A 22,504-nucleotide genomic window follows, 5' to 3' on the forward strand; every position below is an offset into this window, starting at 1 on the left:
CATATTTGGGAAACCGGAATATCACACGGCAGCGAAAGGTGGCTGGCAAAGCTGAAGAGGAAGGCAGTATCAGTGACTACCAGGTCCCTCTCCAGACCATTATACCAGGATTTCAAAGCATGCACTCACACCTCGTGGCCCTTGCAGTTTGTATGGGGTGTGTTGAGTGGAGCGAGACGTTCCAGTTTACACAGTCAGGCGTTTTTGGCAATTAATGTAAGACTAAGAAACAAGATGTGTAAGGAAGGTTACATAGCCCTAATTTTTGTCAGCCATTAGTTCTTGTTTAGAATTGAATATTAGTTTAGTCTGTTTTTTTCTTTATTGGGTGTGTCCTGTCCAAAATGTATCGCTTTCACGTGTGTGGGATCAGGCCCATATTAATATAAATGGGAAATTGCAGTGGCAGCACCTACGACACGTTGAGTGCAGCTCGATGGCTTGCTGAGAGCCACGGGGTGTTAGTGGGACGTGCCTGAGGCATCTGCTTTCTTTTGGCCAGTGGCTGGAAGGGAAGCTGAGCGAGACGACCTACCCACCCCCTCTAGCTGTTCCTGTTTTTTTGTGTTGTTTTTTTTTTTTTACTTTAGATATCTGCATATATTTCTGCATGTTGAATGCACAACTTAGAGCTGCCTTTTCTGTCCACTGATTCTAAGGAAAGTCTCCATGTCTACATTAAATTAGAGAAATTCAAGGAAAACTGAGAATTTTTTTTGCAAGAGATGAGAGTTTGTTTTTCAGCAGATGGCAGTTCCTTTTGAGAAAGAAGCAGCATATTTTTATGCTGCAGATTTTCTTCATGATCCAGGAAAACAGTGCTCTGGCAAGTATCCCACACCCAACCCATTTTTCTCTCCCAAGTCTGGACTTACTTCCGTGAAAAGATACTCTGGTTTTTAACTTGTGAGCAGGAGGCCGTGCAGAAAGGGATTGAGCATTTTGGATACCCTAAGCCAACTTCCCAGCTTCCCAATGTAGCTGCCAGTGAAGTAAGGGGCAGGAATGGTGTCTTCCCTGGAGGCTCCTCCCCAGCACTGGCTGCACCAGGAGATATGCTCAGCATCCCTCTGTAATCCCGCGGTATCTCTCTATTCCACAGTCTGGTCAACAAGGTCGTATTTCAGTCTGAGCAGTGTTACGTGAAAGCTCAGCACACTACACCATTTGTGATTGCTGTGTTCGTTGGTTTGCACCTAGACAGGTAGCTTTGTGTCTTTCATATAATTAGCACTCTGAAGGTTATCAAGAACAATATTAATGAAAGTTAAATACCCTTTTTTTGTGGCAAAAGTTAGTTGTTAAGAAGTGAATTGATAAATTAATTGAGGAGTATAATAGAATTTGTAATAGAATCTCAGTGAAGTTCTGATTCCAAGTCCTGGTCTAGAAAAGTAAGCTAGATTTGAAGTCTCGTGTTTTGGGTGCTGATTGCCCCCCCCGCATACGAGCAGCCTCCAAAAGATAAGTCTAAACTGTAACAAACAGAAAATGTGTTTCCAGTGCAGGGTGGCAAACCTGATTTTGCAGACGGGGGGCTGGCACCATGTTTTCTCCTAATCAGCTTGGGGAGGCCAGGGTTGAATCTGAATAGCTTGCCTGAACTTAAGTCGAAGTGACATGGCTGTCACTGCTGTCCCTTCTCCAAGTACTCAAAATGTATCAGCCAAATTGAATGAAGACTATGCTTTTTCTGGAGCGTATGCATAACCTTATGTTGGTGCTAAACCAGAAATAGCTAAGACCCAAGGACACTATGTCTCACCTTCATTTCCTGAGGCCGATGCCTTTTTCTGGTTGCTCAGGCATATGCTGCTAGTTGCTAAGCTTGCTCTGTAGCACTGGGAGCTGCTGCTTAATTTCCAATTAATTTTTCTGGGTTGGTTATGCTGACTATAGGAACTATCTGCAAAGAATTGCTGCTACTAAAATTTCAGCCACTATCTTTCTTTCTGTAGTGATATGAGGCTTTCATGCTTGCATTAGTTTCTGCAGTTAATTAATCTAAGTCTTTCTAATACTTACTGTGGTAAGGATAGAAAAGCAATAAACAGTGCAGATAAGGGATGAAATGGTTTAATCTCATTAATTAACAAAATACATAGTATCCAGGTACAAATAGGACTCCTCTTCTAATCATTGGGAATTGGACGAGACACATAGAGCGAAGAAAATATATCTCAGCTACAAATGAAGGTATAGTTCAGTTAGTGTAGGGCTTTCTTTTTCTCTTTCCTGGTTTTAATAGCAGTTTCACATAATAATTAGGAGGATGAAATTCCTGCCAGCCAAGTACATAGTTTGGACAGATTAAAGGGAAAAGGTATGAGAAATGATAATTGCTTTGTGCTCGTCAAACTTCTATTGAAAATCTGACAGGATAATTACAAAATACCTGCTTTGCAGAATGTCTAGGCAAATTTTTAGAAAGCTATTTAAAGTTGTTCATTTACAGTCTGTCTGAAAAGTTTTTTTCCCCCGTTTTGAAGTAGTTCATTACCATTTAGATGTGTGATACATGTTCAAATATAGACCTTATTCTCATGTGCACGCCTGGCTGCATTCCACTGCCCACCCCCAAAGAAAATTGCCCATAATTTTTTGCATTACCCCACATACTTCGCCCACGTACTCACCCTTAACTTTCAGCAGAACGTTATTTCACCTGAGGGAAGCTGTAACCTTGTTGCTTTCAACAGTCTGAATCACAGTCATAGATAAACTAATTGAGAGATAAATGTTCCAGTGGACTACACAAAAAACTCTGTTTTGACTGACAGTAAAGCGTTGTTCTACTTTTCATACGTTTTCATGTCTCATCACATGGCTTTTCTTCACCTGCTTTTGAAACTTGAAAATGACACTCACCAAATTGCCAACTTTCAAAGAATATTCTAGATGTAGGTGCCAAAATCCTACTTGTTTTGCTGAGAACTGATAAACCCTGAAAGCCTGACTTACTACTGAAGTTCATGGTATGAGGTCATTTGGATCACAGGGCCACAGATACCTGCAGGAAGGCAACCGAGTTGCTCTGGGCACCTGATAGGCAGGGCTGGAGGTAGTGCAGGCTTTCTGGGGAAGGATGAAGAGATGTTGGTGGACTTGTAACACATGAAACAGAGCCTGCTAATACCAGTTGTTTCAAGTTCCTGCAATGCGATGGGAGTCATCCGGTATCATTATTATGTACAGTTGACTAGGGGTGACCAATGTCCTAGCTACAAGAGCTAGATTTCCCTGTATGGAGGTACTGTACACAACAAGTTCATGATCTCCTGCCTTGTTGGATCACGCAGTGCACAGAACAGCTAACCAGCATGTGCAGTGAGTTTAGCGCTTCCCAGAACTGTCAGCAATTGCACATCAACTAAGTAGTTTATGTATCCACATAGTAAATCCCTGTCTATTTTCTGCTCACCTCTCAGGAAGACGTAATTGCAATTTGCAGTTCCTTTTCAAAATTCTTCTCTGTGGTCTCAGATGCCTTCAGGCATGACCGGTGAGTAGCCTGCAGACTGCCCAGCTGGTTCTAGCAGCCGGGGCAGGCTTTGAGTAACCACCCTTCCCGGGGATGCCAAGACTGTTGTGAGATCACATGTACACCTTGCATGTGACAGGGACACCTGAATTCTGATTACGTGTCAGGAGACAAGACGTGGGGACCCCATAAAGATGACCGCAGATGAACTGCCTTGCTGTAGGTAGCTGTAGCCAACGAACTGGTGCATTTAAATAATTTCCCAAAGTGATGCTTTGGGCCCACAGCTATATTGTTAATGATTGTAATGTTTAAAGTTCACAGTTTGTATTTTTATATAAAGATAAAAGAAGAAACGAAGTGCTGGGCAAGTAATTAATTCTATTGCATGCTCATTGGTACGCTGAACTGCATTGTTTCACAAGAAATGCACCATACAGATTGTGCAACAATATTTTTTCTTAGAATTCTAATTTCTGTCTTGCTTCTTTTTCTTTGAACAGTTTATGAAGAACCAGAAGACCCCAGTAACAGATCATTTTTTTCAGAAATTATCTCTTCAGTGTCAGATGTCAAATTCAGTCACAGTGGTAGATACATGCTAACGAGAGATTACCTCACAGTCAAGGTCTGGGATCTGAACATGGAAACAAAGCCCGTAGAAACGTACCAGGTAGGTATCTCCTGTGTCATGAAATGCAGCAATATAAAAGCATCTCACTGTTCAAGAACTGAACGTTTTTGCTAAACTTCCCACTGCTTGTTCTGAGAAGCAGCAAGCTAAGAGAGCTGCTAATCAAGGTGGTTAAAATCCTCACAGTGGCATCCTTGTAGTTGGAAAAGGGCAATTTCAGCATTAGTAAGGAAGTGTCAGACCTGGGGACTCAGGGTAGCACTCACTGTGGATTGAGGTCTTGGAAGAAACAGTGCTTCTAACAAGGGAAATCATCTCTTCACGCTGGCATCTGTTTTCAAATGATGTATTCTGCTATTAACATTTAAAAGTAACTGAGGAAAGGATTTGGTGAATTGCTTAGCATTCTGCTCCCGCTGGGACTGCTGAGAGTTTACACCTTTGTCATTTCGAAACTTCTAAGCGATCAGTGTTAAACCCTAACATCACCGCGGAGTGACACAGCAGTTTGCAAACGCCAGACAGACGCATCTGGTTGCCGGAATTCACTGTGATGTTCTCCAGACAAAATGCCAGTGGCTCCAGCCAGCACTGAGTTTGTGCTCTGACATCTGTTCTGTTTGGCAGCAGAGGCCTAAGCTCACATTTTTTGACTCTGCCTTGGAGAAGGGAAATATGTCTGTGACACAGAAACTGCTTGTTATGTAAATGCAATGAGAAAAAGCTGTTAATCTACCTGCAGAAGAGTATGCAAAGTAGGAAAAATGTCATTCATCTGGCTCGTTCTGCTTACGTGGAGACAGTCCTGCGACACTGCTGAAATAATCTCTTGGTTTCTGTGTCTGTATAATGGCAGGTGGGGTACACAAAATCACAGTAACTATCATCAAGATTGGTTTTAAAATGACATATAAGGAGAGTTTGATAGTGTGACTTGTCAAAACAACCAAAACTGGACATCAATAACATTGTACATGTTTATTAGCTAGTGTTTAGTAGACAAAGTGAGCCCCAGTGTTTTCCAGTGCACCCAGTACATTTCAGTGGATACTCTTCAGAGCGTCTCTGGCTAGTATGGGGAAGTCTGAGTCTATATACCTTTAAAATTACAGAATTGGTTTTGCTCTGGAAATGGCAGTACTTGTAATGCTAAATGTGTTAGAAATGTTGATATGCTGTGAAAATAAAGTGGGAGGGTAAGGGCAAGACTGTGTTTTATGTAACAGAAGCATATCTCGGATTTTAGGAACTTAGGTAACGTATTATTTGATATTTATGCCAATGGAGTAGGCAACCTTGTCCCTGGAGAGGAATAGCTGGTCAAGCCAACCTGTTTGTCTTGACTTTGACATCTGCTTTTATTTCCTCATGTAGGTAACTGTGAAACAAAGCTGGTCACCTTTAAATCAGTCTGACACCCAACAGTGGGGCCAATTAAAAAGTTGTATTTCTCCATGTTAAGATGTGAAAATTGTGTATAATGTAAATTTTTCAGCACTGATTATTGCAATCAGAAGCTTATTAAGAAAAAAAAAGACCCACAACAATAAACCACCTGAAAATATAACAGTGTTCTTGCTGCCTTAATTTAAACATATGGATTGCATTTCATTTTCAAATACTTATGGAGTGCCTTGTAAAGGGCATACAGATATTCAGGAGCCTTAGGAAGCCAATAGCACAGGATTGCATAGGATTCACATAGTCCAGCGGCTCTGCGCAGTTTATATATAAACCTTTCACATTTGTCAGCTGCAGAGAGTAGAAAATTCTGTTCTTAAGAAAAAGCAGCTTAAATTACTCTTTTAAATAAGTTGTCGTAGAGGTATCTCTCTCTCAAATACATAAATCTCATATATAAACTTGGAAATCTCAAAAATTTTTCCTGTGGTGGATCACCCGGAGGCAACAAATAAACTTCACATTTTCAGTTATGCATCCACATAATGATGATGACATGTATATCATTAAAAGATTAAAAGATTGAATTTCTCATTTCATCCACTGCATGGTAGCCACTTAGATATTGTCTGGCTGAGAGACCCATGAATGTCTATGAAGAGTCTGTAACTGTAATGCTTCATTACCGGGTTACAATTTTAGTGTCACAAAAAAAAGCACGCTAATTCCTCATGCAAGTTCTTTTCCTTATCAGTGCTGTGGCTAAAAGAATGCTATTGCATAGAGCAGCCTTGCTGAAACACACTTTATCTGCTGACGGTGATTCAATGTGATTTTCTGCTGTTTATGCTTCACATAAAAGAAAGAAGGGCAGAGGGTGCTATGCTGGGCAGCACTAAAAGAGCAGTGCAGTGCTTGGAAGTTGCAAGGCAGCCCTGCCTAACGGGACACTCTGTGGATGCTGCCCAGCGGAATTACCCCAGCAGAAGCACAGCAGCAGCAACCAGAGGCGAACACGTTCAGAGCTGGTAACAGCTGGGTCCGCTTTAGGCAGGGTCGGTTGCGCAGGGGTTTGGACTCGTGTCCCTTCCCAACTGGGACTGTTCAGTCCCACTGAAATCGCTCCCCGGGTAGCCACGGTGCTGTGTTAGTCTGGAGCACAGAATGTCTAGATAGTTCCTATCTAGGAACTAAACTAAGGTCTGACCTAAAACAATGCAATGAAGAAAAGGAGAATGCCTATGGTAATTAGTTAGGAATGAATTTGGTTGGGATCCAAGTCCTATTCACATGTAGTAAGAGCAAGATGTACCAAACAAGGGAAATCTGATTTTACCCTCAATTGGTAGTGGCAGATGAACATGCAAACAAGGTAAAAAGTAACTGTTTCTTCCAGTTAGTTTTTCATCGTCATTCTGAGGGTCTGAGTGTGGCTGAATGTGGTAAAAGGGTCCACATGAAGAGCAAGCTAGTTGTTCAAGGCAGTAGTGCAAGTTCATAGGCAGAGTCAGTCAAGAAAAAGGAGCTGACACCTTGAAGAGATCAGTAAGAAAGCGAAGAAACTTCACCATGCTTTTTGACAGAGATGATGGAAAGGCACAGCTCCAAGCTGTGGAGTTGGACACGCTTCGCAGAGGGTGTATACATGGCAGTGGTCATGACAGATGGCTGCTGCAAACGGTAACAAGAGGAAGACCTAGAAATGACAGTCAGTGAGGCAAATGTCATCTCCTTCCTGCTCCTGCCTCACCCCACTTCGCTGTTTCTTCCAAGTGCTGGGAGCTCACAGAGATGGTAAAGGAAAGAACTCCAGTTCTGTAACAGATTACACTGTTAACATAAAAAGGCTTTAAGTAAAGAGAAAATGAAATGATTTAATTACAGAGGGTGCAAGAAGCTGCATCAGTACTACGAGTGTTCTGACCTATTACTCACCATGAGGATAAATGCATTTAATTGTGAGATGTTTTATCTGCCTGTACCATTTGCCTGCATTTGCTGTGTAAGTCATTATGTGTTGATGCACAGCTCAGGGTTCACTCGTATGTTAATGAAAATTGATCCGTGACTAAAATTTGTAGTCCTTAATAACCTTATGTTACAAATATTCTTCGGATACTGTTCAATTTGGCTATTGAAAATGGGCTAGGTTAAAGAAAATGTAAGTGAAAGGTCATTGTCCCTTGTCTGGTCATGACAGAAGTTATCTCGCTAGAAGAAATCTTTATGCCCTCAGGCCCGAGGAGGATGCTGCGCGTCCATGAGCAGGAACAGTCTCTCTGGACTTGCAAGAAGCAGTACCTCTGTGTGCCAGCACTAAATTACGCCCCTTGGCTACTGGACTGGTGCGTGTGCTCCGAGAGGTCATCTACACAGCTTTGTTGTACAGTTTCTACAACAACTAGAAGAAAACATCAGGAGTGAAAGTGCATTAGTAAATTCTTCTAGGCAGGGATTTTCTAGCTCACTATTTCCTTGTGGAATGAAACCAATCATCCAGAAGGAAAGCTGATCAAATTCAGCAAAGGACTGAAACAGTTCGCATGAGATCTGTCTCTTTATGATAACCCTTGTTGAGCAGAGATGGCTCAGAGGAGAGGTCTTCTGCTGGTTAGTCCCACTGTTCAAGGAAGTAAGTGACAATTTACAATGTTGTTTCTAAGTGTCAGCCAAACAGGAGGTATCCTGGGGCTAAATTAGTGTTCTAATTTGCAGCTGGTGCAACTGCAACCTTGTACTGTATTTAGCTTCTGAAATACCTGACCCAAACATATGTAATACCACACACTACAGGTTCTTTTAATAGAGCCAAGTTCTTTCTGCCACAAGCGAGAGTCCACTTATCTTGGAACACGATATTTTTGTTACTATTTAAATTAGTTTTCTTGCACATTAATTATCACATTTATGGTATCAGCTGGTGAAATGTCTTTGGGAATTAGGCTAGCACTGAGAAAATCACCCAAGCAGGAAACAAATGTGTTGAAGAGAGGTGGTCTGCAGCCTGCTGAGGGAGGTGTGCTTCATGCCTTCCTGCAGCAATAATTCTGTAGCACCTGGTTAATTGGGCTGTGGAAAAGTACAGATAGCTTGTTTAAGCACAGTATCTTCTGCAAAGCCACCAATCTGTGCAGCATATTTTGAAAGTGAACGTGGGAGATAAAGCAGAGAGTGGGGGGCTGGCTGTGGAGTTTTATATTTTGCTTTATTTCAAGAATAACAACAATTACTTTCTTTGAAACAGGTCCATGATTACCTTAGGAGCAAGTTGTGTTCCCTCTATGAAAATGACTGCATCTTTGACAAGTTTGAATGTGCGTGGAATGGATCAGACAGGTAATCCATCCGTATGTCCATCACTGTCTTCATTTAGCAGAAGAGCTCCCATATGATGGGGATCAGAACATAAAATGTTTTGCATGGTTATTTTCCACATCAGTTTGCATCTTCACACATCAGCGTTCAGGTTGGTAAAAGGTGTTTGGGTGTTGGTGCAGTTGTCTCGCTGAGCTGGGCAGACATGACGTGTGCCTTGTTAATCTTGGCTCACGCCTTAGGGGGAAAAAAACCTGCAAATTCTGTCCATTTTCACCAAACTCTTAAGTAGGCTGCAGAAGCTAAAATGAATGCTGCCAACTTGCACAGCCCCACCAACACACTACGGAAGCTTGCGTGATCCTGTCTTTACGCATGAGCTGCCTCAGAAATCCAGTTCATTTACCGCAAACAGGGAACAAGGAAAGGCAGTCGCAGGCACCCACTGGTTCTCTGCTAATCGCTGCCAGCTGACGGTTTCTGCTGATACCTACCTCCACCAGAGCAGTCCCTTTCCCTGTGCGCTGAAGGAGAGGGCCTGGTTTTTATCTTGGACATGATATCTTGTTGAGTATTTTCATAAGAGTTAATTGGCACAACAAGTCAGAGAGTGTGCGAGGATGCTGTGTGCTAATGCCGCAGTGTTAGTAGGTGGTGGTGGTACTTTGGGGAGTGGGAGCATTAGGAAGGACTGAGCAGCCGAGAGGACTAGGATAATAAAAATAGATGCAATCCAAGAGTATAGTGCAAGGTGAGGATTTTAGTTAAAAGAAAACACAAACCTTCATCTTATCAGTTGGAAACAACTCACAGGGACATTTACATGCTAGGTGACTATGGAAAGGATTAGCAGTCCACAAAATGCATGTCAAAGAGAGCACAGGAGCCAGGTTTGAATGGCACACAGTGACTTCTGGCTCAGCAGAGCTAGGAGCCAAGAGGAAAAAGTTTGGCACTCGCTGAGAGGCTGGAACGGTGCCTTCAGCTCACTTAGCCGCTCACTTGGAAAGAGAAAACCACTCTGCCTCATTGTATTTGAAGCAGGCCTGCCCTCCTGGCCTGGGCAAGGGCTGTGAAACAGAGTGTGGGGCAGCTGTGAAAAAGGCAAACGTGATCCTTGAATGGGCAAGGCTGGGATATCCAGCAGAGAGAGGAGTAGTGCTGACATTATGTTAGGATCTTATTCAAAGACCTTTGGACTGCAGTCACACATTTCTTGTCCCTCATCTCCAAGGTAGATGAACTAATCGGGCAAATGGACAGCTGCTCTAAAGAGAGGAGGGGGCAGGAGTTTGGTTTTGATCAGCTGAGCAAAAGAGGAGCCAAGATTGTACTTGCTGCTAGTAAGTATACCAAGGAGGTAGACATAGGGAGGAAGAGGATCTACCTAAAATAAATGGGAATGATAATGACACAACAACAAATAGGTGTTGAGTGACAACAGGTCAGTTATAGCCTGGGTGGAAATTGGAGGTCGTTCATAGCTGGTCAGACCGTGACACTGTGGAGCAGTGTTCTCTTCCCGAGTGGTGGAGATGTAAGAAGCCCAGCTGTTTTGATGATGGTGCTCAGGAAATCTGTGAAAGTGGTTATATGAGATATTGGTTAAAATGACCAGTGTCTGAACTTGGAAGTGCAGAATAAGGTCTCTTCCAGTCCTGCATTCCACAAACGTAGATAAAGTGTAATGCTGTGCGCTGCAAGGGGCGTCTCCTCTTTGGACTGCTTTCCTTTGCTCAGTTCCTGTCCCTGCCCAACGGAGAGATTCTGTCTTTACTAAGAAATAAAACTTTTACCCGGTATTGTTTATTATGCAAATAAAATTACGTACTTCCATTATCGCTGTTGTCTGCGTGCCAGGGTAATGTGTGTTCTGACAAGGATTAACTCAGCATTGAGTGTCCCCTGTGATACCACCCGCTGGCTGTTTAAAGTGACATAGGTGGACCACACTGGGCAAAATCCTTCCCAGGTTGCTATGACTGCAGCTTGGGCACCAGCTGCTGCGGAGACGGCTTTGATACGGTCAGAAATGGGAATGACCCATGGAAGGTTTAGGGGAAGATCCAGGTTTTGGAGCTTTTCTCTGAACCTCCCACACCCATGCATGATGGGATCAATCAAATTAGAATCGTAGAATGGTTTGGGTTGGAAGGTACCTGAAAGATCATCTGGTTCCAACCCCCCTGCCATGGGCAGGGACATCTTCCACTAGACCAGGTTGCTCAAAGCCCCATCCAACCTGGCCTTCAACACTGCCAGGGAGGGGGCAGCCACAGCTTCTCTGGGCAACCTGTTCCAGTGTTTCACCACCCTCATGGTGAAGAATTTCTTCCTAATACCTAATCTGAATCTGCCCTCTTTTAGTTTAGAGCCATTCCCCCTCGTCCTATCACTACACACCCTTGTGAAAAGCCCCTCTCCATCCTTCCTGTAGGCCCCCTTCAGGTACTGGAAGGCTGCTCTAAGGTCACCCCGGAGCCTTCTCTTCTCCAGGCTGAACAGCCCCAACAGAGGGTTGTCTCAGTAGACTGGTTGCTGCTTGAGTTTGCTCCCACTGGAAATGCCAGACTAAAGCCTTTCTTGGAAATACGGACAGTGCTGATCCCTGCCTGGCACAGAAGAACAGCACAAGCAAAGCATGTAGGTATGGTGAGACTTCGACAGAGATTCAGGGCTTTTCAAGTCCTTTCAAACCATTTTGCTTGTCCTTGGTGGGAATTCCCGGAGTGTTGTACAGGTCGGACAGCCGCGCGTTCCCAGGCCCAGAGTCTTTCTCCTGTAGTTGAATGAAACGCTGCCATCCTCAGTAGTGCGGGAAGACCACTCACTGGATAGTTGCCTGGTAATAATAGAAACATTATTCAATATCAGGATTTAAAGTGAGCGTAATATTTTCATTCCTACTTGACAGGTCAGAAAGATCAATGCAGTGAGTAATTATTAAGTGGGAAAATTAGATTCTGGGGGCTTCGTTTCTTGTACTGCTCAGACCGTGGGGCGTTGTTAGTCGAGCACAATTACCAAATTTGCCACTGAACGCAATACACTGCTCTTGATTGTGAGGAACTGTTGAGCAGAGTAGCTGGCAACATTTGACAAAAGAGAAGGTTCTCCTTAATCTAGTTGTTTCTTCTTGAGTCAGATGTATCAGCACTGGTGTCTTTTTTTGATGAATATTTGTTCATCTGAGCTTCTTGCTTCTGTGTGTGACAAGTATTGTATTGTTTTGCTACATACTCCAAGGATTACTTTTTTTTGGTGGATCATAATTTAAATTATACTTGGTTACCAGTCACTCTTAAAGAACAGTTCATTTGAATAGTAAGGTCACTTAATTTGATCCTTTTGGTGTGTATTTTTTAGAAAGGACTACTGCTAAAGGTAAGCAAGGCCTATTAACAATGTTACTCTTAAGAGGTGCAGCAGTACAGTATATATATTATTAATATGTATGCATAACAGTAATAACTGCAGTTCTGAACATGTTATTTTTGCCTGTTGCAGACTTTAAAGCTACAAAAACAAAAGTGACAGCATGTTTATTATTTAGGTGAAAATACTTTTTATTAACTTTTGTCATTAGTAAGGAGCTAATCCAGGCTATGATAGAACCTGATGATGAGGCTGTTTACAAAAAAAAAAATCAATGTACGTGAGCTCTGATTAGAACGTGATTGATGCTCAGTTACTCCAATGAACAGGAACTAACGCGATCAGACAGAGCCGATCTCATTTGCTGAAGGGCACATTAATCACGATGTGCTTTGGCAACAGCAGTGGTCAGGGAGGGAGTCAGGCAGGAGCCTTGCACTAATTCAACCAGATGAGCACATATTATCTGTAGATGAGTATATTACACTAAAATCATGCCATCTTTATTGTATATACATCATTACAAGACTGTAGAATATGTGAGCTCTATTTATACGGCAATTTAATTTAGCTCTTCCATTCACTTCTGAAGTCAAGTCTTTTAGTAATGACCCGCAAGACATTGTTTTCTTCCCACTGCCAGCTGAATTCATTTTCTTCTTTCAGTTTTACCTCAAAAATCAGCACTTTTGCAGCTGTTTATGAGTTAAAGAAACCAGTAAAAGAAAAAATAGCATAGTAATTGTACATGGTAGTAAGTGAATACCTTAATTACTATTTTTTTGTTTAAGATTTCAAATGAATGGGTGTATGGGAACCCTTCCAGGGAGACTTCTAAATACCATCATGAGAAGTGATACGCTGCAAGCAGATGAGTGAAGTCACATGCAACTGTTCAGTCAGTCCTTTTGTACTGAACTGTCATTCATCCCACTGAATATCCATCAGGCTTCACTCTAATCAGGCGGAATTGGCAGGTCCCAGTGGATGCGATGTGAACAGTCGATTCCTGTCTGGCAGCACGCTCCATGCTGGAGAGCTGGAAGACATCATTTTGTTCTTAAGGCTCCGCATGTCAAATGTTAGCTTGGAAGGACTTGGAGATCCCCTCTTCTTATTCCCAGTCTCATCCCAGCCAGCTGTACTGGAGTGCCACAGCCCTGAATCCCGTGTCTCAAGCTTCCCCGTCGGCATACTCCCCAGGAGGTTTAAAGAAGTTCCTTCTTTGTCATGGGGAGTCAGTTGCTTCACACAGCGCAGAATAAAGGAAAATTCCCCAGTATGCAAACAGGTCCCCACTATTTGTAACGCTTCCTCCTTTCCCTTTCTCATAATAAATCTCATTTTTCATTCCCATGAAAAATGTTTTTGAAGAGTTTTCCTGGAACCAATCCTTTCTTCTCAGAAGGTTAGCTTGTCACAAAGCCAGATCTGGTGGGCCTTGCTTGCCAGTCCTAGGAGATTGAAGAGGTGCTGTTCTGCAGTGGTACACATGCTAGTGAAATCTTGCAAATTTAGAGGCTCAAAATGTAACTAGGGAGATGGTTTCAGGTCGAAGAAACGGTCCTTTTCATGCTAGGTGCCTTGAGAGACTCCTTTGCAGAGATTTACAAGTCTGGAGGCAGGCTCTGGTGGAAGCTACTCTGAGTCTCCTCCCCTCACACTTGCTTGGATTCGATGTCCTGCCTCTCTTGCCACAGGGGATGAGGTTCTGCTGCCACATTTGCAATGAGGGGTAGGTTAACGAGGCTGGTTTCGTTTTTCTGTCATCCCTAAGCCTGGCATGCACTGGTCCTTGAAGCATGCCCAGCCTTAGTGCTGTCACACCGTCTCATGCTTCCATGGGCTCTTGAGCAGTAGTGGAGGGGGGAAACTATGCCATAAGCTGGATTTTGCCGGACAATAGCAATCTGTAGGTGAAGAAAAAATTCTGTGCATCCAGGAAGACTAATCTGGGCCAGAGTTAGCCCAAAAATTATTATGAAAGAGCCTTTAAAAAAACCAGCAAAACTAACACAAAATAAAGTGAAGCAAGTATGGTTTGTTTTTTAAGCAAGTCTTCATTGCAGCTCATGTCCCCAGAATTTCAGGGCAAACCATGATAGCCAGGAAGGCAGCTGAACAGAGCAATTTTGATTAAAACTGTTGTGTGCAAGGATGGATGCAACAGGGATGACACTTAAGAGCTTGTCTTGCAATAAAGAAATCTGAACTAAGTATGGAAATAACAGATCTGAGAAAGACAGAGATACTCCATTTCTTAATGACTGACATGTTTGATGAAATCTCAATGCCTAAAAAATTTTGTGGAAGGTCTCATTGGAGTTTAGTACAAATGGTGAAATCCTGTTCAGATGCCCTTGAGGCTGGTGAAGCAGGGAATTTGTTGACCTTCCAACAGAAGCAGAACTTTAGAGAGGGAAGCCACATACTGAAGCATTTCATTTAACAAAGAGTCATTACCAAAGCAAAAGTATTGCGAGCCAGATATTTTTAAGGTATTAACATGCTTGGGGATGCTGAAGCCATCAGCAGTTGTTAGAGTGGTGCTGTAGACCCTAAAACTCTGGCCCTAAATTAAACATCAGTGGTACAACTACTCGTCATGTTCGGCCTAAAGCCCTCAAGGGCTGAACAAGCTGTCTCTGAGAGCAGGCAAGAGTGGGAGGTAAGTGGGAGATGGCAAAGAAAGGGTGAGCAGTGAGACCTTCAAGAGCAAAACGAAGAGATGAGGGGAAAAGATAAGGAACAGAGAGAGGGAAATAACAGAGTGAAGCAGAAGAGACAAGGCAAAGCAGGGAACAGAGGGTGAAGCTGGAGAGGACACTTCATTGGCAGGAGAGAGAAGCAGATACAGTGTTTTTTAAAATTTGGAGAGCAGGGTAGAGGAAGATGGAAAAAGAGGAGGAAGATACGTAGGGAAAGGAAAACCTAGCTGGAAAGTGTGGTAAAGACCAGACTCAAGATTGTAGGGGAAGAAAGAGAAAAAGAGAACAGAATGGCAACCAGGGAGGGACTAAGAAGAACGCTCAATATAATAAAAGTAGGATTGGACTGTACTAGGGATTTCTCCTTCCTTTTTTACCTTCTGTAAAAATACATTTGTCCTGCTTGTAAAGAAAGAAAAAAAAAAGTGATGGATAAGACTTTGGGCCGTAGCGACTCCGTGTGAGGACTGAAGTTTGGCAGTGAGATGCCTCCGATTGTGTCGTTAATAAGCAAGAATGCCCCAGTGTCAGCGCAGGGTGGATGAGTTAGCAGCACTTTGTGCTGTCCCTCAAAACATGCGTAGCTGAAGAGTTGTCGGAAGCGCTCCGACCTTGCAGCTCTGGAGCAGCTCTGGAAGAGGGAGCACGGAGCGCTCTGTGTGCTGGCAGAGCAGCACCCTGCGGAGCGGAGAACGCGTTCCCCTGTGGGGCCGCGCGGGAGGGCGAGCGTGGAGCTCTGCGCCGGCGCTGGGGCCCTGCCGGTACCAGCTGCCGGGTACCAGAGCACCCGCTCGGCTGCCGACGCATGGAGTGCCGGCAGCGGTAGCCGTGTCGCTGCCATTGGGGTTTTCTTCCTGCTTTTTTGTTTTTTTGCCTTTTTAAAATTCCTTTTTGTTTTTCGATCCCGGTGCCTGTAGCTGCAGTGGTGTGAGCTGGGTGCAGTCTGTCAGCAGCTTTGCTATCGGTGCGCTGCTCCTCAGGGTGCACTGGCGTGTGTGCTGCGCCCTAAATACCCCGGCGCCGCTGAGACGGCCGTACCTCTGACCATGCGCCGCACGACTCGGAAACCTGCTTTCTGAGGAAAACGAAAGGTGGTTAGGCAGCGCTTTTCCAGGCTGGCCCCTTACACACCTGTGAATTAGTGTGGGGTGTCTGGGGTGAGTGGCTCCGTTTGGTTTCTTGAACCAGCCTCAACTGTAAGGTTTTTGTGCAAACACTCCTCGTAACACTGCTGTGCAGAGCAGTGAGTCTAGAAATACAGAACAGACTTTTCCTACACTCAGCTACAATTTTTATTCTAATACATATATATAGAAAAAATTCTCCTTATTGCATACATTCCATTACTGCACATTATATTTTCCTGAAGGGGAATAAATTGGGCACAAACTGAGGCACAGGAAGTTCCGTCTGAACATGAGGAAGAACTTCTTCCCTCTGAGGGTGACGGAGCACTGGAACAGGCTGCCCAGGGAGGTTGTGGAGTCTCCTTCTCTGGAGATATTCAAGACCCACCTGGACAAGGTCCTGTGCAGCCTGCTGTAGGTGACCCTGCTTCGACAGCGGGGTTGGACTGGATGACCCACAGAGGTCCCTTCCAACCCCTACTATTCTGTGATTCTGTGAAATTGCAGACTTCCATCTAGTTCTCACTCTCTTTTATTGTTATTTTAAGCAGCAGGTAAGGTTATAATCCATCTGTGTTTGTGACCTTGAACAAGAATGGACACTTTCTCATTTACATAATGCTATTTTTTACTGAGCCATTAAACTGCAGAAAAACAGGGCCAGCATGAAAAGTAGTCATCTACATATGTTAAAAAAAATAACTGCAGTAAATCCAACCGAAGAAAGCAGACTTTTAAAAATAGATGAGAGTTCAAGAAATTAAAAAGCAAATGGACTGTAAAGGCAGTTTTACTGCAAGCAAAACCTCCTAAAATAAGATTCTTGACACATATCTCTCTGCGTTTGGTGCACTGGTGCCCTGCCTGCGTGAAAACCGCTCCTGCGACGGTCCCTGCCTTCACCGGGAGGGATGCTCCCCACTCCCCTGGAACCACGCTCGGCAGCCCGTGGCACGGGGTGCCCCCAGCATTATGAACCTTTATGTTTCAGAATTTTGCCTGGGGGGAAGCAAAACCACAGTAGTGTGCTGGGCTGTTTGCATCACAAATTGTGTATGTTAGCGCTGAGATGTGAAATAACCTCGACTTTTTCATGTTGTGAATAACCATTACAGCAGGAGCTGTAACGACAAGACATGGTGATTTGGAAGGAGTGAAACATTAGATTTACTACTGTTGATTCAATTTCTGAAATGGGCACTAATCTTGATCAGTAGGCTTTCTGCAGCTCCTGGGACACGGTTTATCAAGCTGTCACACTGACTGTTTTTTGGGGGTTTTTTCCTTAGCTTGTGAAATTGTTAACTTTTGCCTTGCTGAACAGGATTGTGCCAGGGCTTTGCAGGAGGGGAAGGTGAGGGAGACCTCCCTGCAGAGAACCCTAAGGGCAGGCGCTGCTCCTGCCTTCTCCCCAGCGGTGAGGCAGCTCCCTGCCAGGGCTGGCAGCAGCTGGTGTGGACAAGTGCCTCTGCTGCCCATCCCTGAACTGGGCAGCAGAGCCGCAGGGCAGCTGGGCTGTGTGGGAAAGCAGCCTCTCGATGGGGCGAAGGCCGTTGGTGAGCTGTTGCTGAGGGCAGGGCACGCTGTATCTCTGCGCTACGCCTGTCTGATTGGCAGCAGTTCCCTGCAGCGCTCCAGGAGCTGGAGAAAGCTCAGTGTGGAATCGTCAAAGTCCAGTCTGCCATCAGCAGGCGTGGAAGCAGGATGGAGCTGGCAGTCCTGCTGGTGATTCGCAGTGTATAAATCTGGCTCACCCGCTCCAGGTACCCTGCGGTGGCTCTGAAGCGAGCGGAGCTGCCATCAGTCAGCAGCTGTGGTGCAGAAGCGGGGAACTGCACAGCTCCCGTTATTTGTGCGTTTCTCAGTGTCTGATGCGTTTGCCTTACAGTAGCTCCTAATGGCCCCAAATGAGATCAAGGCAACACTGGCTGGAGGCTGTGCGTACGGTGTAAGACAGCTCCTGAATCCAGGAGCATCTAATCTGATCAGCTAGTGAGTGTCTGTACAACAGCGAGTAGAGTTTATGCCTTATTCTCCCCCGGCTGCATGTGCCGTGGTCTCCTGGCCAGTATGCTGCAGGGCACAGATTCACCCCAGCTGGGACACAGCAGCAAAGTGCTAAAGCGACGTAACAGTCATTTCAGATGGAGGTGAGTTTCTTCTGTGCAGAGGACGGGAAGTAGGCTCTGTGGGACTGTACTACAAAGGCAAACTGTTCCTGATTGCCTAAGCCTTAGAACCGTACGGCTTCTCCTGTGGAGAGTTGACCGCTCGGGCTGCATTCCCCTTCCAGACTGGAGATTCAGAAAACCAGTCTGTGTGGGGCTGAGACGGGAGCGTAGAGCGTGGCCCTGGCTTCGGATGTAGAAAAAGTTCACAGCGTTCAAAAAAGGCTCTGAAATCCGTGATTATGCTAATCCAATAACCCGAGGGCCATGGATAAAATCCTGAATTCATTAAAGTTAGTGACAAAATATCCTCCCCTAGGGACTGGGGGAATGAAGCAACTGGCAATCCATTATTTCAAACTGCAAGCTGATTAATGGGGTAATTTTTAAACGGATTGAGGTATGTTTTCTGTCCCTTTCTCCCAGACCCAGAAGCACATCCTGACTTAAAGCTTCATTTGGACTTCATATGAGAGATGACAGAATCCTGTTTATCAATGTCTGTATTTTTAAGAAGCATTGTAGATACAAATTTGTGACATTTTCTAGACTTGCAAGGTCTAGGGCTTCAGAAGGGGGAAAGGTTTAAGCTGGAAAGAATTTACTTGTGCAAACTCAGTGTGATTTTTTTCAGAACCTTCGAAAACACCTTTCTTCAAAATACTCATTAAAACACATAATTATGGACTAAATCTTACTATTGTATCAGAAGGTTTGAAATACTTGGAAATTTTTTTAAAAGCCTGTTTCTGTAATTGTGGTAAATCTCACCTGTCAGAAAAGGTAAGGCTCTGGAGAAAGAAAAAAGCCTGAAATATATGATCCTTAAAAGCTCATAAAAAGCTGGAGGGTGATTAAAAATAACTTATTAAACATATTACCTTTATTGTCTTGTGAAGTCAGTCTCATGATGTCAGGGCCCTGACATTTGTGCATGCTTCGGCATGCGAGTTTTGGGGTAACTGTGTCACTGAATATGCCAATAGGGAAGGGGCAGACATCGGTAGAGGAAAACCGTTCACTCTGGGCAGCACTGGGAAAAATCCTGTTTTACATTCTGAAACCAGCAGACATCTTATCCTAAGGTGAAAGCTCAGCTGTCCTGATCCAGTCGTGTCAGTAGACTTCCCACAAGCTGCTGTTCAATTGTCTTTGTTTTCTCTCCTCTCCCTTTCTCTCCGCAGTGTGATAATGACAGGTGCGTATAACAACTTTTTCCGAATGTTTGACCGAAATACCAAGCGGGATGTTACCCTGGAGGCATCCCGAGAGAGCAGTAAACCACGAGCTATTCTTAAGCCGCGGAGAGTCTGCGTCGGAGGCAAACGGAGGAAAGATGACATCAGTGTCGACAGTTTGGACTTTACTAAGAAGATCTTGCACACAGCGTGGCACCCGACTGAGAACATCATTGCTATAGCAGCGACAAACAATCTGTACATATTTCAGGATAAAGTGAACTCAGAAATGCACTAGATTTATCAATATCCCTCCATATTTACAAACCAGCCTCTTGAGAGTTGTAGAAGGATGTGATCTTCACTAAAATGGTGGCGTCTGTGGTGGGGTGTGTAGGTTGCATCCTTTCATCCCTCAGCCTGTATCATTACTGGTGGCAAGCCAACTACTTTCCATCACTGCAGCTGTACGAGTAAAAGGCACGACTGCAAATCCAGTAGTGTGGTCTGTGTCGGTTCCTTTAAACAAGCCAGGGTATTTATTCCTTGGGGGAGTGTTCCCGAGGAGGGCTGACCCTCCCTGACTCCCGGCAGTCCTTTCCAGGGTCTCGGTGGTTCACAGGACCGTGCTGTTCTGGTGCACTGCCTGCTTTTGCAGTCCACAGCATTTACCACATGGTTAGAGCTTTTTGCCTCAATTTCTTGATTAATTTTTTTTTCAGTAACTTTTTGCTGTCTTTCAACTAAGCCAAGCCTGTCTGAGTGAATGAGGAGCCACGTCCCTGTGGAGCCGGGGGCACGCTGGAGGCCCCTGGTGACAGTTGGAGCTGGAAGCAGAATCCCTCCCTGCTGGGGAAAAGCTGCCCTGTCCCATTCCCTTCCTTACAGCACCTTCTTACCTATTTATTTATTCACATTACTAACTTTGTGCTTCAGCTTCCCGAGTGGGTAAGTGACAGACCGGTATAGTTACTCAGCCAGCTTATTTTAAGAAGTTCATTCTCCATAGATCTCTTTGCTCTGTTTAAAACAATAACTAGTGTCTCCGTCGCGTGGAGGACTATTAAAAAACTGGGTATTGCCACTGCAGAGGGAGTGGCTGGTCAGACACAGCCTGGCAGTTCGCACACAAACCCGTCCCTGCTGTTTGGGGGTTGGAGTTCGGGAACCTTGGCTGGAAGCGCTGTCCTTGAAGGCAATGATCGGCTGCGGTGGGAACAAAGCTGCATCACTGCTAGACACTGCAGAAAGTCCCTCGTTTGTTCACTGCAGCAGTTATTTTAATCCTGGCCTTTGGGGAATACAGGCAATGCCGTGCTATCTGTAACGGAATGGTACGGGGAGCTGTAGCACTGCTCAGTGAATTTTAATGTTTTAAAAGGAGTCCGCTGCTGGGGGAAGAAATTATTGCTGGAGAATATGAAAAATCAAAAACTCCAAACCAAACAAAAGCTTCTTCCACATAATACCTTTGGATCTAGCTCTGTTTCCAAATGAATAGCGATGTAAATGGAAAATGAAAGTACACGCAATCGGTGTACCACGTGCAGAAATGACACAGGAACGGTGCAGTGGGCAGGGAGTCCTCTTAATTCAGGAAAAGAAAGTTCTGCTGCATCCCTAATAGTGCTGGCAGAAAAATAAATATCCCACAGGATTTCTCCTCAAACCATGAATGAAACAGCACAACCCAGGTGACCTGTTAATCTGCCCACATTAGAACTCCTCAGAAAAAAACGTCTCTAAGCCATGATGCACTGATTTCTTGGTGAGTGGAGAATGTACTGATGAAGGGATCTGCATGCTCTTGTATTTTGGTTAGGGGGAAAGGGTGGGTGCAAATCTGCTTACAAGAACTAAAAGAACAAAGTCTACAGCTTTTCTAGGACATCTTAACACAACAGACGAAATCTCTCTCTGTTTGAAGTTTTCCAGATCGCTGCTGTATATTCTGTGTGTAGAAGCACAAACGCATGTGCATCAGTTTCCAGCCACACTAAACCCAAACGGTATGAAATGTGTGGGCTCATTTTAAAGGGAATGAGGAATGTTGGTTTATAAAATGCTGTATGCTGTAGCAGGCATGGACAGTACATGTACATAGTTATTCCAATGAAATTTATCAAAATTGCTTTTCTTTTTTTTTTTCCTTGTAAAAAGGTTTAAGAATGTGGTAAATTGTATAGAAAACTTGTTAATGCCAAACTACTGCTTCAAGGGTGTCATATAGTTTCTTTGACTTTTGGCCTCCTCCATTAACCTTTGCAGCTGAAAAAAAAGAAAAAAAAATTGCTATCGGCTCATATTGGCATTTGCAGCTAGAAGTACTGTAAAACATATATTTAGCTTTTAACATTCTCAAGTAAGATTCTATAGGTAACTTACTATAAAGCAGATCTTAATACAACAATTTTTTGTTTTAATTTGAAGTACCTTACTCTGTTACAGCTCTGGGTACCAAAAAGAACATGTTAAAATTAAATAAAGAAATATATCTTCGGAGCTTTATAAAACTAATGAAATTCCCAACCAAAATACCATGAAGTGATTATAGAGGAAATAAATAGAAGCCTTTCAAAGACCAGTATTCCACTCCTGTCTTTGACATCACTACTACAGTTCGGTTTCCGGATTTCTTGAATGTATGGAAAGCTGACATCGTCATTGTGAACGTTTCCAATTTTCTTTCTCTTTTTAGTTTGAGCTTTCGGTGGTGTAGAGTAAGTGATGGTAAAGTTGGTAAATCTGATTGTTTTGAAAGCTGTTGTTCATGGCTGCATTCTTTGTGTTGCACAAGTTAGCTAACTGTTGTTGAATAAAAATATAAATATGTTAATACCAGCTTTTTCAATAAAACTACAACCAAAAAGGCATAAATAGATGACTTCAAGGCACAGCTTATTTTTAAGCTAGACATGAGAGAGATGTTTACCTCTTTTTACAGAGGAGGAAGAGTCACAGGGATCGGGGCGCACAGGGCAAGCTAAAGTGTTGTGGTAGGCAGGGAAGGAAACCCAGTGCCGGGGGTTCAGCGTGACGAAGAGCGTGCACACAGACGCCTTCAGCAGAGCTGGGGATGCACTTCTGCTTCGTGCCTCAGACCAGCTTTCTCCTCTG

The 22,504-nt window shown here is 44.0% G+C and overlaps 1 protein-coding gene across 9 annotated transcripts in view; it reads left to right on the plus strand.

Annotated features, from left to right (window-relative positions):
• PPP2R2C (protein phosphatase 2 regulatory subunit Bgamma) overlaps nucleotides 1-22,264 on the plus strand; it is a 208,576-nt gene extending 186,312 nt beyond the window's left edge. For all 9 annotated transcript variants that reach the window (XM_075420479.1, XM_075420473.1, XM_075420480.1 and 6 more), the window contains 3 exons: nucleotides 3,985-4,154; nucleotides 8,761-8,852; nucleotides 19,394-22,264. In XM_075420479.1, the coding sequence (XP_075276594.1) occupies nucleotides 3,985-4,154; nucleotides 8,761-8,852; nucleotides 19,394-19,685 (554 nt within the window). In that variant the 3' untranslated portion in view covers nucleotides 19,686-22,264. The remainder of the gene's footprint in view (nucleotides 1-3,984; nucleotides 4,155-8,760; nucleotides 8,853-19,393) is intronic.
• Nucleotides 22,265-22,504: the final 240 nt, after the last annotated feature.

This window comes from Opisthocomus hoazin, chromosome 5 (assembly GCF_030867145.1).
Source record: "Opisthocomus hoazin isolate bOpiHoa1 chromosome 5, bOpiHoa1.hap1, whole genome shotgun sequence".
NCBI classification, from domain to species: domain Eukaryota; kingdom Metazoa; phylum Chordata; class Aves; order Opisthocomiformes; family Opisthocomidae; genus Opisthocomus; species Opisthocomus hoazin.